Genomic DNA, 19497 nt, shown 5'->3' with positions numbered 1-19497 from the left:
CCATTCATGACTTAGTCTGAGAGGTGCAAGACATGAAACTAAGCTAGAATTTTTCAGACTCCTAATGAGAGTATAGACAAACAGCTGGCAGCCAAGTTATAACAACAACAACCACCAAACAAAAAAACCTCCCCAAAAAACACAACCCAAATGACAGCTGCCTATGTATTTTAAAAATAATTTTGTTGCTGTTGTCATGTTCAAGAAATGTGTACACCTGAAGAATAATCAGAGGCTTTTTTATTCCCATATTCCCATTGGTATCTCAATGGTAACCCTCAAATGCAAATTTCAGTCTGTGACAGCATTTAATCTGTATCAGCACAGCACTCGATCACTGGATGGGATTTTGGCACTCCAGTCCATTAACCCTTATTTACATTCCAAAGCTGGAGGTTGGTTCAGAGGAAGTCTGAGAATGCTCCATCACATGGAATGGTGCTTATTCCTTCTGGGAAGTTCAAGTCTCCGTGTGGTTAACAGCTGGGCCAGTCCATTCATCACCATCATAAATATGGTCAGTGACATCACCAGCACATAGTGGCTGATGCTGCAAGGAAGAGACAGATAAAAAAAGTGAGAGAAAAATACAAATTTGCAGAGTAAAGAAAAAAACCTCTGACATGAATAACCCTCTGACTATTTTTTCCATTTTAAGTAGGCCTAATTGTTCACCTAGGATGTAATTTCATGTACACCGCTCTTAGAAGACAAGTATTAATAGCAGTCCTGTCATGTAAAAACCCAAGTCTCTGACAAAATAAAATGGTGGGCACAACAGAAAACACAACTGAGCATACATCAAGTGAGTAAGAGTACCAGGTGTACTTTTCATTCAAATGGATAATTCAGTGTATGTGAGTGAAACAATTGCAAAACTTTCATTTGCTGTCAACTATAACACAGAATCTAGAGAGAACTTGCCATCAGGAAGACATTCCTTGGTAATAAGACAACTCAGATATTTATGTTAGATGAAATGAAATTTTCTATAGAAAACACTGTCCTAGTGACAAATAGCTTTAAGAAAAAAAAAAAAAAAACAAAAAAAAAAAAAAAACCCACTACTTTTTTCCAGAACATTGCTAAAATCTGTAGAATTCTGTGCACATGCAAAGAGATGAAAGAGACGAGTTCAAGAGTGGCTAATAAACACAATATGAAAATGCAGCTTCTGGGTTAGGATGTCCTGAAGCCACTAAAGCCACTAATGATTAAAAGTCTAACAAGCAGTGAGCTTCTTCTCCACTTGCTCAAATTCTGTTACACCTGAGGGTTCACTGGTGTTACAGATGGGCTATTTAGGGTCAGACTAAGATTCAGTCCAGGACATTCAGCATTCAGTGTTCAATGGGTTCAAGGTCTATTTGGAATTAAATCTGGCTAAGGATGTCGAGAATAACAAGAAGGGCTTCGGCAAAGACACCAATAACACAAGGAAAACTCTGGCAAATGTGGGTCTGCTACTGAATGGAGCAGTGACCTTTGCAACAGAGGCTGCAGAAAAGGCTGAGATACTGAATGCATTCAGTCTTCACTGCCAAGGCTATCTCTCAAGAACTCCTGACCCAGGAGATCAGGGAGAAATCTGGAGGAAGGCAAACTTTCCCTTCATGTGGGAGAATTGGATTACAGACCATTCAGTCAAACTTGACATCCACATGTGCAGGTGCCTCCTCAGCAAGTTCACTGATGGCACAAAGCTGGGAGGAGTGGCTGATATCCCAGAGGGCTGTGCAGCCCCTCAGAGGGACCTCAACACGTTGGAGAGATGGGCAGCAAAGGACTACCTGAGATTCAACAAAGGCTGTCAACAGGCAACATTTGCTGTCAACTATAACAGAATCTAGAGAGAACTTGCCTTCAGGTAGACATTCCTTGGTAGTAAGACAACTCAGATGTTTATGTCAGATGCATGCATGCAGGGTCCTGCACCTGGGGAAGAATAACCCTAAGTACCAAGACAAGCTAGGGGACTGACCGCTGGAAAGCAGTTCTGTGGAGACAGACCTGGGTGTCCTGGTGGACAATGAGCTGTCCATGAGCCAGCAATGCATCCCTGTGGCCAGGAAGGCCAAAGGTATCCTGGGGTACATTAGAAGAGCATTGTTGCCAGCAGGTTAAGGGAGGTGACCCAGCCCCTCTGCTCAGCCCTGATGAGGCACATCTGGAGAGCTGGGTCCAGTTCTGGGCTCCTCAGTACAAGAGAGACAGGGAGCTCCTCGATCAGGTCCAGGGGAGGGCTAAGAAGATGATCAAGGGACTAAGACTGGAGCATCTCTCTTACAAGGGAAGGCTGAGAGAGCTGAGCCTGTTCAGTCTTGAACAGAAACAGGTGAGAAGGGACCTCCTCAATGTCTAGTATTGAGGAGTATCTGAAGGGAGGGTATCAGGAAGATGGATGCAGGCTCTTCTTGGTGGTCCCAAGGAACAGAACAAGAGGCCATGGGCACAAACTGGAATACAGGCAGTTCCACCTCAACATGAGGAAGAACTTCTTTACTGTGCAAGTGACTGAGCACCAGAACAGGTTGCCCAGAGAGGCTGTGGAGTCTCCTTCCCTGGAGAACAGCCATCTGGGCACAATCCTGAGTTATGTGTTCTGGGGTACCCCACTTGACCGGGGAGGTTGGACTGGGTGACCTCCAGTGGTCCCTTCCCACCTCAACCATTGTGTGATTCTGTAAGATCTGAATTGGGTACTGTTAATGTAAACCACTAGTCATTCAGAAACCAGAAATCTTCCAAAACCAGTGACATTTCAGGTTAGAGCTGCAGAGGAAACACTGCTGCACCCATGTCCATTATGCATCCAGTGTAACTTTGGTTTTGCTTGGGATTACTGAAGAAACTAGCACTCTGACATAAGAGGTACCCATACCTCCTGATGCACCCATACCTATTATCCCAAAGTAGATGGCTCTTTAGGACAAACAGAGTAACTTCAGACTGGATGAAGTCTTGAGTTTAGTCACAAAAAAGGATTGCAAGGAATGCTTGCTGGCTTAATGACCCAGAATTTCTGCCAGAGGACTCATTCAGTTTGAGAGTTTAGCCACAGAAGAGCAGTAAAGCTCATAATGCCGACACTATCAATCCTCACAACCCTGAGACTGTGACAACTCTGGCTCTACACAATTTAGACTTGTGAAGTGGAGAAGCACCATCTCTCCACAAAGCTGGGCTGCTAACCAGTGTGAAAGAATAAAAGTAATCAAAAAAGTTCTTCCACAGCCAGGGCGCCAGCGACCAAAGGACCAAACATGGACAACATGAAAACAGACTTGATGTATGCTGTAAGATTTTTCTGTTTCAGTTAAGTCTGACTAAAACACCTCACAAATGCCTTACTCAAATGATTAGTTTTAATAAATCAATTAGAAAAATCCACCATCATAAAAGGGCTCAGACCTCAATGAGTGGCAGAGCAGCGTGTCTACAAGAGCCAAGCTCCTGTCCTGTTTCTGTGGGGAAGGTGTAAGAAGGGATACAGGGAACATGAAGTCAGGCACAAAGCCTTATGTCACCTCGGCAGTGCACTTTGGACTTCATTGTTCACAGCACATTTACAACAACAAAGATCAACTCCCTCAAGAGCTGCCCTTGAAAGATCACCTGGGTGTGTTGCAACTTTGGTTTCAGCTCTCCATGGGAAAGGACACATTGACAGATGAAACTCAAACTCTTGTTGCAGTTATCTTCATGGCATAATGTGGCCTTGGGGACAGTACATTCACCACAGGTAGATAAGGTTGCTGACTCCTAAGGGAACAGCCACTCTGGTTAACAGCTGGACACAGTGTCTCCTGCCTTACTTGTAACACCTCAGCTTTCCTTCTTACCTGGCACCAGAATTCTAGTTTTTCATGTAAGCAAGCAAACACCACTTTCCTTGTAACTTTCAAAGAAAGTGTGAATGCGAAATCTGAAAATCACAAGCCAAGTGAAGATCCTGCCTTTATTCCCATAGATACCCCAAGACCATCACAAACCATGCATGGTCCTCAGACCGGCATCTGAGTTCCTGTGCACCCTCCAAAAGGAGCTCTTTCAGATGTGATCAGGATTTGGGGGAGCACAGGGAAGGGCTTTCTCAAAGCAAAAAGGTCTCTTCAAACTCTGTGCACCCTCCAAAAGGAGCTCTTTCAGATGTGATCAGGATTTGGGGGAGCACAGGGAAGGGCTTTCTCAAAGCAAAAATGTCTCTTCAAACTCTCCTGAGCCACCTGTCAGCTGAGGGACTGGATCCTCCATACTTTTCTAGAGAAGAGAGTGTTGCACACACTTCTCCCTTGCTATACTGCACAGGTCTGCATAGTTATGCTCCTTTAATAAAATATCAGACATTAAAATATATATCCTTTATATAATAAAGACTATATATTCTTTATTATATAAAGAATATATAATGCCATAGAGCACAATAAAAACAAATCTGCTTGTCATGTAATTACAAAGAGCCAGCATCTCTGTGTCTCTCAGCAACTGGCACTGCACTGTCTGTGGGCAGCTCTGCCTGGTAAATTACTTCTTAGGCTGGGGTAATGCTGTATGTAAACAAAGAAAACCAGACTCTTACAGGTATAAGCCACAAAAGCAGTGTCAATTCTTGATCCCTACACAATTCAGAACCTATACCCTTGACTGGACATGTAGTTACAGTGAAGGAGGTAATTCTCAAAACAAGCTTTCTGCATCAGAAGTCAAACCTGAGCTAATGAGGAGTGAGATTCTAGGCTCCAGGCAAATTAGATCCATGTGGAGGAAGAAGAGCCATTAAACAGGTACAAGAGAAGAGCATAATGGGGCACAGTGGGGCAATGCTTAAAAAGGATGAGATGGCAGAGGTAGCAGGTGTGGGGGATCATGGATGATCTATGGTAAGGTGGCACTGTTCAATGGAAAGGTGAGTGACCATGTAGGGATCAATGTCAACAGGCAAAGCTGGTGGTAGGAATATTTTTTATCAGGGAGCAAGACACCTGTTTCAGTGGCAAGGAACCACAAGGAGAACATATGAGGTACTACCACCTCCTGGCTTTGTGACAGTGTATATTGGTGAGAAAAAAGGAAGACAAGAAGAATCTAAGATATAAAATAAATCAGGGGGATAAGCGGTGGGAATCAATCTTGCGCCGAAACTTGGCTTTCTCCCAAGACAGGCTAATTCCTAAGATGACAGACCTGATTAGACGCTGGAAAGACAAGAAGATGGAGTAAGTCACCATAGCAATTAAAACAGCTAGGAACAAAATAAGTAAAACAAAAAGAACTTGTGCAAAGACTTGGACAAGCACTCTCCAGAAGTATCCAGAGACATTATTTCTTTGTGACGTGCTCTTTGAACTGTTTCCAAGCACACACTGAGACCCCAGATTTATATCCTGAATTTTAAATTTCTTGCTTTTCCAGCCAGGATGTCACAGCCTCTCTCCTCAGTTTCACCAAAAACAAATCACAGAACTCTTGTTGTAACAGTTCAACCAAGAAGCCCCAGCACCCCAACCCCAAAATTGACTCCATTATTCCTAAAACCTAAAAACCCCCAGTTTTGTGCTTTATTTATGTCCCCTGACCTTTGAAACTGCAGAAGAGCAGTTAAGATCATATCTTTATCTTCCAGCAGCTATAAAGAGAAGGAATAGTACAGTATGTGTCTGTATAGAGCTATATAATAGCCATATAAAGAACCTTTAAGGTTTATCTTTACTATCAGGTTATACAACTATTTACAAAGTGCATGTACTGTAAAGATATAGTAGGCTTTAAAGGCTATTTCTCTCTCTTTCTGGAAATCTACAGACAGAGATAGATAAACACCTTTTAAGCTGCAGAGAAATTATTGTAGTGACACAGAAGCTGAAAAGCTAGCTATTCCATTTGGTTCTTATTCAAAAATAAAAGGACCTGTCAGAACAAACCACTCATGATCACACTAATACATCAAAAACACTAGGAAAATTACATTATTATTTTTAAGAAATTTAGTGGTGTGTTCTTCTGGGTCATATGATATAATTCAGGTTACCTCAAGGTATATAGGTAGAGGGCAAAGTGAAGCACACCTCAGAAGTTTATTTAAGCTGGTGCTTTGAGTCCTGCATTCCCTGCAAGACTATTATCCCATTATTATACCAAAACAATGAAAAGCACTCTCTGAAAGACAAGCTTACATTGATTTTGGCATCACCATTAAGAAAAGGGGCTTTAAAAATTTCTAAGAAGCCATAAATATTTATGGTAATTGATAATTTACTGAGAGGAAGGAATCAGTGGTGCATTGATAATTTGCTGAATGTGGTAATACCAGACTATATGTTGATCTGTTGTTGCTCAGCATTTCATTAATGAACTGGAAGAATGGAAGAGGTAGAAATCTGCTTCCATTCAAAGACAACACTTATGTGACCTGGTGAATTCCACTGGGAGAATAAAGACATCGTATTGTTAAGGCAAATGTGAGGCATGGTAAAATGTCATGTCATATGGTTAAGGCATAGCAGAATAGGATGCAAAAAGCCAGGAGTTAGGGGTGAAATTTTTAAGAATAGAAAATGTCAGTTCAGTAAACAAACCTTACTTCCAAACAATAAGATCCACTAGGAAAGAAAACATCAAGGTGAAAAAGCAGTGAAGGTCTTTTTATTGCAAGGGATTTAAAGCCAGCTCATCTATATGAAACTTGGCTGTTGGAAAAACCAAATATTGCCTCATGAGTCTCCTACTCAACTTGCATATTCCTAGTAAGAGAGAGAACACAGAGAACTTTTGAACATGGTAGTTAGAAAACCCATGGAAAGCCCATCACCACTAAACAGGATGAGTAAGGAAACACACATCAAAGCTTTACAAATGTGGCACATACACCACTGAGCTGTGAGAGACTTTAGAGGAATGAATCTCCACCAGGCAATTAAGCTGCAGGTTTTCTATCTCTGATTTCACTGATGTGCTAACCAGTAATATAACACAAATCCAGGTATTTTCACTGACACACACATACACACTTCCTATCAGTGTGACAAGAGAAAAAGAAAAATATGACAGCAGCTGTCCCTAATGACTTGTCCGATTCTCAGGAAAGCTTTGGCAACATGGAAAATGTTGCCTGTTGTAAGACAGCATATTTTCGGACCTTGCTGTCAAAGCAGCAACAGACAACACTGCAATGAGAATGCCACAGAGCTGTCACTGCACTTGCAACAGGAGGACAGGAAAGAGCTATGTTAGTATCTCACTCCCACTGGTTTTGGGAATTACCCAAAACCCCTTGAAGCTCATCTTCTCTTTCAGGAACAAACAAACAAAAAAAAAATATCTGCTGTTGCCTGCTAATTTTGCCAAGCCTGAGAAGCACACATTAGAAATCTGCTCAGAGGAGAAAGTTCTGGTGCCAAAATAGTGCTCATGCTAGATAAAGGAAGGACCACTTAGCTCCACACCTATGGCTTCACTTCCTTTCTTAAGCAACCTCCTTATTTTTCTGATGTGCATATAGACACCTACATATAAGACATATATAAAGAGACTACAATAAAATAACATAGGTGATAGAGTCAAGCACTCAAAAGTGAAGTAATGACAGAGGTTGCCTGAACATCATGAATTTCCATGTCAAAAATTAATCACAAATTACTTTTATCAGAGGCCTTTTTCAGTGCTTTCTTCAGTGATCAAAACATACACACACAGAGGCAGAATTAGTGGTACATAATGAGCTCTCCTAAACTCTTCAGAATAAGGCAACCTTCCAGCTGAAATAGATCCAGCAATGCATTACTGTTGTAAAGCTCTAGCTATGAAGACCGTGTATCAGAGAGGAAGCTTCTGGGTACTTGTAACAATTTACACTTTTGCTGCTAACTCCCTAATCAAAAAACTTCTTGCCCAACAGAACAGAAATTTTCTGAGGGCTTTAATATCCTTACTAATCTGCAGAGGAATTCAAACCAAAGGATGAAGCCCTCTGACTTACAATAAACTGACCATAGCAAGGAAGTGGGATGCTGAAGTGACATTTCACTGTTTGATCTAGATGTACCTCTGCCCACTAGGAACCTCAGAAAGGAACAGTGAGCAGGAATAGGAACCTCCAAAGAACATGTGTGCACACACTGCTGGGAACAAAGGGGCTCACAAAAGCAAAGCACAGAGCACACGTAGACTAAACAGAATAGTAACAATGGGTCACTATTCAGCTTCTGTTTAAATAACAGTGTCAAGTGACCAGATTGGCTGGATTAGAAACAACCCGCTCCCTTACTAAGCTTACTACAGTATTTTATCTATTTTCACAACTCAGGGAATGTAAATATGAAATGTGTATTCTTTGTATTTGAGGTTAATATGACTGCATAATATAATGCAAAACAAATTCTCTCATTTTAGCTGTGATTCCTATGTGTAAATGCTAAACTATTCCCCAACTAGGGGGAGGATAAGTGCATGGGCCTTGGTAGCCACCAACATATTTACACAAGGTTCACTACTTCACAGTGAACTGTATATGGAGGCTTAACTAGAAACAAGGTAATTAACAACTTCAATAAATTGTTATTTTAACAGTGATTACAACCAATTAAAATGCAAAACATTAATTAAAATAGGTTTTGTATAATTACTCTTCAAATAGATCCTACTAACTGTATTTCTTGCCATGCTGGATTTATTACTTACTCTGTGTTGCTCTGGCACAAGTTTTAGCTTGGGATAGGTATACGTATGTGTGCACATGTGTTTCATGTATGTGGAACATCCCCAAAGCATTTGATTAAGTAGAGTAATTGGAAAAAATTACAAGAATTAGGAGTAGATAAACAATAGTATGAACCCATGAAGGTTTAAAAACGCAATGGAAGCAAAAAAGGTACTGTACCTTGTGCCAATATCCAGCCAGCTTCCATAATCTTTAACCAAAAAGAAAAAATGCTAGAAAATAAAACAACTTCAATTAGTACATCAGTACATGCACAATCTGAAAGACAAAATTCAACCAAATTTTTTTCAGGCTGCTTACCCCAAATTTCTAATTCTTCACACAGAATATGCATACCTTTCCAGGAATGATCATTGGACCACAGTAAAGAATAGTTTAGGAACCAGAAATAGATTTAACATGGTATCAAACAAAAACATCAAGAGATGGATGAAGTTCTGTCTAGCTTGGCTTGCAGAAACCAAAGAAATGGCAGAAGTTTTTCAATAAGAAAAGCCAAGATACCTCATTGTTTGAGATAACAACATGCCAAATAATGCATAGTGCCTAAAAGTTTTCATGGAATTTCAACACAAATGTCTTTGGGCAACTCTGGCAGTTCTCTACCTGTAAAGTGGGAATAATTTTGGGAGAAGATAGTACTTCCCTATTAGTGAATTCCCCTAATTCTAGTTGGTGGTCCCATTGATTCAAGACTACAAACATGTTCTCTTTTTGGCCTGCTACTTTCTCATTTCTTGAAAACAGGAGAATACATGAGATGTAAGACCTGGGTATACTGGGGCCTGCTACACACCAGTAAGAACTTGTAGTCTTCTTTTGGTTTAATTATACTGATTTTATTAGTTAAATGCTATGAATGTGGTTTGTTGGTATACTATTTATTTTCCTGTGGAAGTTACCCAAAAGCAGATTAGACACATAGACTTATTTGAAACTTAACACAGCCACACCTTCTCCTTTTCTCACTCTACAGACAAATTAGCAATTATTTGGTTTTTACTTGCTGTTTTTCCTATCAGGTGATATTTACAGATCACACTGACTAAGAAATAAGATCAGGAATGCTTACTCCAAGGGATAAAACAAAAGCAGCATGTATAAAGTGACAACACCAGCTCTACCTGCCAATTTGAAAAGGTTTCTATTTACCAGTGGCACTGCTTGCTGATTTGAAGACAGCTGGAGTGGGCAACAAAAACACACTTTTAACCTGCCAAAACTGTGTTGGGGAATTGTTCAGCTTTGGGTTGTTTTGGCTAGCTTGGTTTGTGGATGCAGGCTTTCTGAAGATAGCATTTCCTGACAGCTTACTACAAAGGGCACAAAGTGTCTGTCTGGATGTTGCTGATCTCCTGGATTCTGACAAGTGTAATGGAGCTGGTGGGTAAAGCATTTCTCCTTTTCCTCTCTTTTTCAAGAGAAGCTGGGGTGAGCAACAGGTTTGGAATTCCTGAACAATTAATTAAACCCTGAACACAGCTAAAACAGATATTCTTGTTTAATTTTTTCCAAGGAATTTGATCGTAAAGCACATGAGGAACTCCAAATGTTAACTTATTACTTCACTTTGTCTCTTACTATTATGAGAACATTACTTCTTCAGAAGCATTAATTACATGAAATTTGAAAAGCAGTGATTGGAAGAGTTTTATCTCTAAGTTATGCTAGGATTTCAATCCAATTCTCTGCCCTAGTTAGAAAAACTTTGAAGTCTGAAACAAATTCAGATCTCTCTTGATGGAATTAGGAGAACTCGCTGCTTCTTGATCTTATTTGAAGAGAATGTGCAACAACTTACCAAAGCCATAATGTCTGAAATCACAAGAACAATGAGGAAAAGGCTGCAAAGAAAAAAACCCAACAAAGTCAGACCATCAACCTTTCTTTATGGACACAGCTATTAAAAGAGCTTATTAAAACTCACAGAAAGAAAGTAAATAAAGATATGATTTCTTGCATTTGCCTTTCAAACAATCAGGTACATTTCAATCTACTAGGAACAATTAAAATACACTACTAGGAGATGTGGCATTTATAATTTCACATTCATAGGGTTTCGATTTTGCAATGGAGAAACCTGAGTGATTTTTTGGAGAACAAAAGAATCTTGCAAAGAGCATCTGGCCCATTCTTGATGCAGAGAGCTGTGTGCTGGTTGGACCAAATAAAGCTGATTTAGGAGCTTCATGATGGACTCAAGAGTGAGCAAAGCTGCTTGGCAGGTACCTGAACTGTTCAGTCCCACTCTGCTGACAACCACTGTTGGGTCACAGGCTGCTAAAGGAGCTGCTTGCCCCCTTCCAAATCTCTGGATCCCATCACCTACTCTGGGAACACCCAGCATTTTGGTGGTCTGCTCCCAAACCATGGGACTCTTCACAGGTAGCAATTAACTTCTGAAAGTTAGGCTTACTCTAGTAAAAGGAACCAGGAGGGAGGAGGCAGAGCTATTTTTTCCCCCCCATTAACCTAATCATCTTTTCCTGAAACTATGTAAATCCTAAATTACATGAAAGCAATTGCTGTATCTGGTTAAAACTGGTTTCTAAGTTAATGACACTGAAGTAATGTTGCAAACAGCTGACCCATTAACAAAAGTCTTTAACTAGAATAAAGCTAATTTATCTGTACTACCATCATAAAATTACAAATGTTTTTTTGGAAAATGTCCTGCTGCAGCATTGCATGAGCATGTACTGGGGAGATACCCATACTCAATGCCTCCAAATGAGGAACTTGCTGATATTGCCTACATCAGTTGTGCTTCATTAGTAAATCAGGATGCAGCAAACCAACTCTATCTCAGACACAGGGAAAGGCTTCTCTCTGTTAACCCATGGCTCAGATAGACAGGATGTTGCAATAATAGTGCTTAGGAGGCACTCAGCTAGAGGGATATTTTTTACAGGCAAGCTCCAAGAACATAGTGGGACAGAATATTCCCCACTGAAAAAAAAAAGTCTTTAATCTGTAATCAGGGACTTTAGGAGCAATTTGTCCAAATCACAAAAATCCACTTTTTGCCCTTCTGAACTACGGGAAGCCTTTCTCAACAGAAGGACAAGACTAATTTCAGGGCATCTTTATGCACTGCAAAGACAAGATTGTTCCCAGTGATGGTTTAATTTATCTAGCAGGGGCAGCAACAGCAGTAAGGAGTGCAGCACAGACTTCAGGATGCGCTGACAATCAGAGCACAACCTCTCCGGGGATCCCGGGTGTGCCTTGCGGTTTCTGCCTTGTTCCCAGGCGGATGCTATGGCACTATCACTGCATTTGTTACCCCAGCCCAGCTAAATGAAACTGGCACAAACACCAGACAGAGTTACAGCCACAGCCTCATGAAGTGGCACAGAAATACAGTGTTCCCTGGTTTATGAAGGCAGTATCATTTCCCCTCTCACACACTCAGATGCACATTCCATAAAAGTTTGCAATATCACCAGTGCTGCCAAGGGAAGCAGTCACAAATTAGGAAATGCTGACCTTTATGATGCTTGAGCCCTAGAAATGGAAACCACTAGCTGGTCATCTGAGCAACCCCAGGTCCCCAGGGCAGTCCTGTCCTTGAACAAGCCTTAGGGATGAGGATGAATGCCCTTCCTTGGGGGTCCAAGGATTACGCAGGCAGGATGTGCACACAGCTACAGCAGAGCAGGTGAAAGGGGTGGGGAGTGTCGTGCTGCCACTCCAACAGGGAGTCAGATTTTGGGCTGCCCCACCTCTCTTTGGTAGTGAGTGGTGTTGTACAAGGAGACAACAGGCAGGGTCAGGCAGGAGGAAAGCAAATAGAAAAGCAGAGGGCATCACAGCAAGTGAGGGCAGCTTCCTCAGGCTCAGCTGAGCAATGCGCAGGAGAAAGTTCCTGAAGCCCTCCTGCCACACACAAGCAGGACTTTTGGTCGACCCACACAACACTCCACAGTGACAAAACCACATGGCTGACAGGGATCTCCTCCATCTCAGCACCATCCATAATATCACACAATGAGTTGAGGATTCAGTCATGTGCACTGGGTCTGCTGAATGGGGTGAGCAGGGCTGACAAAATAAAAGTCTTGAGATGGGAAAACACGTTTCAAGTCTGGATACAGCACTCCCTGAGGCAGGGCACCCATACTCTGAAAAGTCCTTAGAGATAGGGAAAGGACTGGCAGCCATCTGCTCCTACTGCAAAATAATATGTAATACTGAACACATCTGGGAAGCACTGAACTGCAGTGCAAGGACATCCAGTGCCTTTTTTTAATGCTATTGCTGGTGAGGTCAGTGCCACAAAGTTATAAATTGGTTACATTATAAATGGGCTACTTAAAAAATACTACCCGATAGGCAAAGACGCAGTATAAGGTAAAAATCAGACTTTAAATTCTGCTCATTGTTAACATTATGGAGGAAAAAGGGTCTTTCTGTGTATTGTCAACAAAGAATATTTAATATCTGATTGTTTCAGACAAGGCCAACACTTAAATTTATACTCATTTATCACTAAGGAAAAAACCCTGAACTTGCAGAAATCACTGAACAAAACCCCAAAGCCCAGTAAGAAATAAAAGCAACAATGAGATCTAAGAGGGTTTTTTTTTTATTAGCATTGAGACTTGAAAATTGTGAATTCCTCCAAAATAGATCTGAAACCCTTACTAATGCAGAAATACAGCATGCAATGTACCTCTTAGAAGACAGCTGTGTTGTGACTTGAACAGCTTCGAAAGCACATGATACCAGAACAAACGGGATTGCAACCTGTTCAAAACACAAGCCACATTTTGGCTTATAGTCATATTTACAAAAAGAACCTGGGCAGGTTGTGAAAATATTTTCCTGTTTTTAAAACCATCACAGAATGGGCATGTTACAAAATAAAATATTGGCTAGACAGGGTAGAAAATAATTTTGCCGGAAACGTTTTCAGTTAATTAATAAAAACCCCCTTCCCTGGTCATAGCTGGACTGCCATGAAATAAGCCACGAGGTAATATAAAAAACTATAATTAAAGCATATCCTCACTTCATTTATCCATTTTAGCACTAGTGATAAATACTTCAACAAGTCTAGAAGACGGAACTATTCAGATCCAGCATCTCACATGACAGGCTGCAGAGTTTCAAGTGTAAAGGACAATCTCATCACCAAAAAAAAGTCTGAATGCAGAAGGCTTTCAATAAGGCAAGGGTCACACTGCCCCTCCAGAGCCAACTCATGCAAATGTAAATGGTTCAGTAAATTAAGAACAAAAACTAGAAAACAGGAATGCTGCCTTTTGCTCTTTCCAAAGCTGATTTGCAATCCTTATGTTAGCAGTGTATAAAACCTGACTACTGGCATCCAGAAGGTTTGCACTATGGATCTGTGTCCTGTAGGACAACATGCAGTGTTTCTGTAACTTCAGGCTGCTTCCTCTGGGACAGAAGCAGCAGAAAAACAGTGGTAAAAAATACTGCTTATTTTGGTAATAACAAATAGATTCAGTGTCCCACTTCACCCCCTCTGGCAGATCCTTTACTCAAATACTAGAAAAGAGCTACCACACCTTGCCTGCAAACCAGAAGTGCAATCCAATCTCTGACAGACTATTAAAGACAGAAAATAATGGCCAGTGTAAAATGATAACCTAATCAGTAGAACATTCAATACCTCTATTTAATGTAATATAGATAGAGCTAATTATATATATATATATATATATATATATATCCTCAACATTTCTGCTGAAATTATACTACAGGAAAAGCTTAAAACTTTAAAAATCATTAAAGTACTTTCAACATTTGAAATTTCCATCTTAATAAAATAAACTGACCTAATGCTGTTAAATTACACTTCCCCGCACTTCAGCTTCTCTTTTGGGAAACAAAATTATCTCTCTAGAAACACTACAAAGACTGAAAGCTTCACACACAGTTAAGAAGCCTAATGAAGCTCAAATATATATACATATGTTCTTTTGTGAATTGCAAAGTAACAACCATGTATGTGATACGTTATTTATTCCACAGTTTTCTGAGAAAATCTCACCAAGCTAAGATTACTAACCTTCAGTAAAAGCAAGCCTCCCATCATGAAGGGACTGAACACAGTCAAGAAACAATAGACAGAAGCAGGATCAAAACTAGAGAAACATGAAAAAGACATTAGATATCTTTGAAATGGCGTTTTCCATTTTAAAAAACCCTCAGTCTTTAATTACCCTGTAACACACTGGGTTGTATATACATTTTTAAACAAGGCTTCCAATTTTATCTTCTCTTGATGAAATATTAAATCAGCAGGGACTGCCAACCTCACCTGTCTTTCCCTACAATTTCTCTCTGATTGTGTTTTTCAAGGTGCCATGCTGTTGGTGGGCAACCAAGCTCTCCCTGCTCATCCTGATAACATCTAACGGAATTGAGACAGCCTCACAACCAACAAGCTCAGGCTCTTAGGGCAGATATTACAGAGAGCAGAAACAAAATAAATTGTTATCTCTCCACTGATTACTACTTTGATTCTGCTGCCCTGATTTTGTTAACTAAATTTACATTTAGTATGTCAACTGCAGGAAGAATTTTTTGTACTCTGTGTCTCAAATAAATGAATAAAATTTACCTGTTAATAGAAGCTATGTTTCCAGTGCCAAAAAAGGCTGTCACTATGAAGAAAACCTAGATGTATTTAAGGAAAATACACTAAATAAGAAAATAAAACCCACATTTCTCCTCCTTCATTCCAATTTACTTTCAAAATCTATCATGAAACTACAAGAAGCTGATCCACTGCTACAGGTTTTACAGCACATTAAGAAATCCAGAGTATTTTCTAGCTCTACCCTAGATTTCACACACATCTATACCAATTTTAAAACACACACTGCCTAGGGTAAGGTTTTAGAGCCTGTCTTGAGGCCCTTGTAAGAAAGCTGCAGCTGGCTTTTTGGGTCTCTGCCTAGCAAGATAGGAATACCCCTGGACCAGAAACCCAGCAATGCATTCAAACACGTGCTTTTACAGAAAGTAATGGCACAGGCATGTGTTCTGCACACCAAAAGAGATAGCTTTATTGAGGAACTGATCATGGCTCTTAAAAAAGGCCAGAAGTTCCTATGCTATCCTTACTAGAGATTTTTTTTTTTGTCCAAAGATTATGCTGAGCCTACCCATGGCAATATGGGACTCATTTTCTTCCTCACTTGAGGGAGGATGACTCCAGCAGTCTCTGTACAGCTAGAAGGTTTTTGATAAACCTTACCTTTTTCATCTAGATACAACACTTGCTACTACATGAGCCCATGAAAGGTATTTTTCTTGCTCCTGAGCTCACTGGAGCCCGTTATAGCTCACATGACTTCAGGTGAAGAACAGTTTTTAACTTATTCTGCATGAGGCAGAGGGTCATAAGTCAGTGAGGATGGGCTGCTGTTGCCAGAGCTCCCTCTGGTCCTTTTGCTCCTGTTATAGCTTCTGCACTGGATCATTTAAGTCTCTCCATAAACAATTTGTTACCAACTGTTCAGCAGAATAGTTGGGATTCTGCATGCAATATTTTGGAAGGATTAGGTCAGCATAACTGAAGAAATCAGGCTTCCCAAGAGTATCACAATTTCAACTTTAGTAACACGGCAGTCTAACAGCCTGCCGGTTGAGATTTATAAGAGCAGGTCTGCAATAAAACAAACAAGAAAAAACTAGTAACACATAGGTCTAATCAAAATGCTAAGCATGAGCAATCTGAATCTTTTCCTCAAAGATCAGATTGATTTCTCAGCAGATGGCAGCTACTGGGCCTGATACAGGAGCCTTGGGACAACCTTAAGGCACACAGTTCACAGGATTGTAGCTGCAGTATGACTGCTCTAGCAGAAAAAGTTCTTCCTCTAATACCACCACTATTTCTAAACATTACACAGCATCTAAACTTAAAAAAAAGACATGTTTTGAGCAGACAAAGGAGATCTGAAAATTAGTTATTTTTTCAGGAGCTGAGCAAAACACATTTAAGTGTTTTAAAGAAGTGCTCACTTGTGGGGCAGTGTGAAGAGCAGAAAAGGCCTGGACTCTGTGCAAGCACTGAATTATCAACACTGCTGTCATCACAAATGCAAAACATAGCCTCACACGAGCTACCATGAAGAAAATTAACTCTAGCCAAAACCAGCATAGCTACATTCCAGTGTTAAAGATGTACTATGCTGGAGCTTTAAAAAATACAGTTGGATTAGTTGATTTATTTTTACTAGTATTTAGCAACTGACAGCAGTAGTTTTACTGAAGTTAGCATATTTTTTGTTAAAATAGCAAATGAAATTGATGCATTAATGGCAAGGTCTCAGCTCTTTTTAGGTAGACTAAAGCAAAGACAAACATCAAACACCTAGCAAATAATTTTGCCTTCTCTCTTAGCATTAATCTGCCTTCTTAAAGTGGTATCTATTACACTTTCTCTGCTGCAGGTTCCTAATGTCCAACAACATAGTTTCAAATTCCAAAAGTGTGGGCTCTGTGACTGTGACCCACCCTCTCAGATTTGGTTATCTGACCAACTATAAAGGCTATTTTTGTAGGAACCAGTACTGAGACAACTTCCTCCCCAGATACAGTAACTCACCTGCATGAAACCCCTCTGTGTTCTAGACTGGCTCACTTTCTCTCCCGTTTGCGCATCCATATTCCTTGCTACCAAATAGCTCTCACTTAATTGCAGTCCCACAATGAAAGAGAAAAATGACAATGTTATCAACGTACAATATTACAAAAAATAATCAGCTGCAGTAGCAGTTACAGGAACACAAACTAACTGCTATGTTAGTGAACAAACAGCTCTTCCCTCCTAATACCATATAATTTCTAACAGTAGAAATCACTTAAGATATAAATAATTCTAGGCCAGATTCTGGGAACATATTTCACTATGAGCCTGCAGGAACTTTCCTTCTTGCTTCATCTGCCTGCTACCTAACATCTGCTTCCTAACACACTGCCACACTCTAAAAATGAGAATAACTTTAATATCACCTATTTCAACTGATTTGTGAAGGTGAGCAAATTCCCTCCAGCCAAAATGAAGTCAAACAAAACCAAATTGAAAACAGAACTCCTCAGAAGAAAATTTACCTAGCTGCAATGGCCATAAGTGGGCAAAGAGCCAGATTCTAAATCTGCATTTTTAACTACTTGATAAAATGCATAATGTACATACCATCGCCTTTTGTGTGATATGAGTCAAATCATCTTTACCAGCTCCTGTTCTCAGTGAGTGCCAGGCTACAAATTTTGACTGCAGGTCCTTTTGAAACAAACCCCTTTTTTGCCCTGGAGTGCAGCAACCAACCAAAGGATACAAAGAAGAAGGACCTCCGGACATCATCCAGGTGGAGCTGTCGGAACTGAGTTATATCCATTGTACAGGTGAAGTTGAAAACAGCAAGCTGGAAAGACAGCAGAAGGAATCAACACCAAATATGAACTAATGGACTTTGACAGAGCCACTGTATTTTTACTGAAATGAATGAGAAAGAAACCTACTTCCCTATTGCCTGTTATTAGAGTATTATAATAAGGACTGCAAACATTTCCCATGTTTTCATTATACTTTAATGAATTAATGAATCTGCCAGAAAGACTGTACAAGTGAGATGATCAAATGAACAGTGAAGCTTCCACTGTTATCTACACTAAAAATGAACTTCTGTGCCTTAGACTTATAACCATCTTTTTTCATCAGAAATATTCCTCCTACACACATACACTTCCACTGCTCACATGAGCATATGGATAAAGATCCTCAGAAATAAAAGACTGCAAGTATCCTTATTTGACTTATTTTGTGAGTGAAAATAGTTAAATACTCTCCATCTCCTTTACTCAGTCCTCAGCACAATATCACTTGACTTGAAGAGGAATTATCTTCATGGAATTTAAGAGGTCAGTGAACTCCTTTACATTGGGAAAAAAAAATCAAGTAATAGACATTCAAGACTGATAACATTTTAATTTAAAATAATCTCTCATCAGAGAATTGAGCTGCATTCTCTAATACAAGATTTACTTTGCAGCATATATTAACAGGCATTCTAGGGATGATATCTTCTGGGGTAAGCATTATTGTTCCTTTCACCTGAAACCACAAGGTTTAAGTAAATGTTGACAAACAGTGAGTGACAACTTAAAACATAATTACAGCCTACCTATGTTCTTTTCATTTGCATTTGATTAGTAAAGTGTTCACCACTGTTTAATACAACTTTAATAGAATTTTATTTTACAATAACACCAGACTAACAGCAGACAGGCAAGCATCATAGATGCCTTGTAACAAGATACAAAAGTTAGAGTGGGTTTTATAGTGGAAGAAAAAATACATCCCACAGATGCTAAACATCTTCAGTCATAATTGTGGCATCACACTAATTGTAATTGTGATATTCAGATTCCATCCCTGTTGCTTAAGATGCTACAAAACACAATCACACAAATTATCATAAGTAAAGGTAGCATAAATAGAAAATGATTCCTGGTTTTATTTTTGTTTTTTAGCCTTGAATTGGTAAATCCTACTCCGTCAAATTTCAAAACGGTCTTCATTGTAGGAACACCACAAAATCACAGCTAATGTCAAGTTCGCTCTGGTGACTGTCTTGGTGGTGACTGTCTTGGCTCAGGTTTCAACCTCCAGAACTTTTTCCTAATTAATATGAGCTGCAAAAGGAAGGAAAGATGTGTACCAACACTCTCTTCAAGTGACTCTGGCCACTCTCACGCACATGTAGCCAGGAGGGCTCATCTGGGAGAAGCCAGGG

General features: G+C 40.0%; 1 protein-coding gene across 7 annotated transcripts in view; it reads right to left on the bottom strand.

Moving 5' to 3' along the window:
- Positions 1-222: 222 nt before the first annotated feature.
- PIGN (phosphatidylinositol glycan anchor biosynthesis class N) overlaps positions 223-19497 on the bottom strand; it is a 91113-nt gene continuing 71838 nt past the window's right edge. For 4 of the 7 annotated variants that reach the window (XM_059470582.1, XM_059470537.1, XM_059470555.1 and 1 more), the window contains 7 exons: positions 18040-18126; positions 15312-15367; positions 14757-14832; positions 13392-13465; positions 10518-10560; positions 8876-8928; positions 223-550 (listed from right to left, as the gene is read on the bottom strand). In XM_059470582.1, the coding sequence (XP_059326565.1) occupies positions 427-550; positions 8876-8928; positions 10518-10560; positions 13392-13465; positions 14757-14832; positions 15312-15367; positions 18040-18126 (513 nt within the window). In that variant the 3' untranslated portion in view covers positions 223-426. Of the gene's footprint in view, positions 551-8875; positions 8929-10517; positions 10561-13391; positions 13466-14756; positions 14833-15311; positions 15368-15957; positions 16362-17306; positions 17392-17897; positions 18127-19293; positions 19397-19497 lie in introns of those variants that run through there. The other 3 variants (XR_009418309.1, XR_009418308.1, XM_059470573.1) reach the window with 3 other exon arrangements.

The sequence above is a fragment of the Ammospiza nelsoni genome, chromosome 1 (assembly GCF_027579445.1).
Source record: "Ammospiza nelsoni isolate bAmmNel1 chromosome 1, bAmmNel1.pri, whole genome shotgun sequence".
Taxonomy (NCBI): Eukaryota; Metazoa; Chordata; class Aves; order Passeriformes; family Passerellidae; genus Ammospiza; species Ammospiza nelsoni.
Note: the sequence above shows the minus strand (reverse complement) of the source record. Positions and strands in the feature narration are given on the sequence as shown.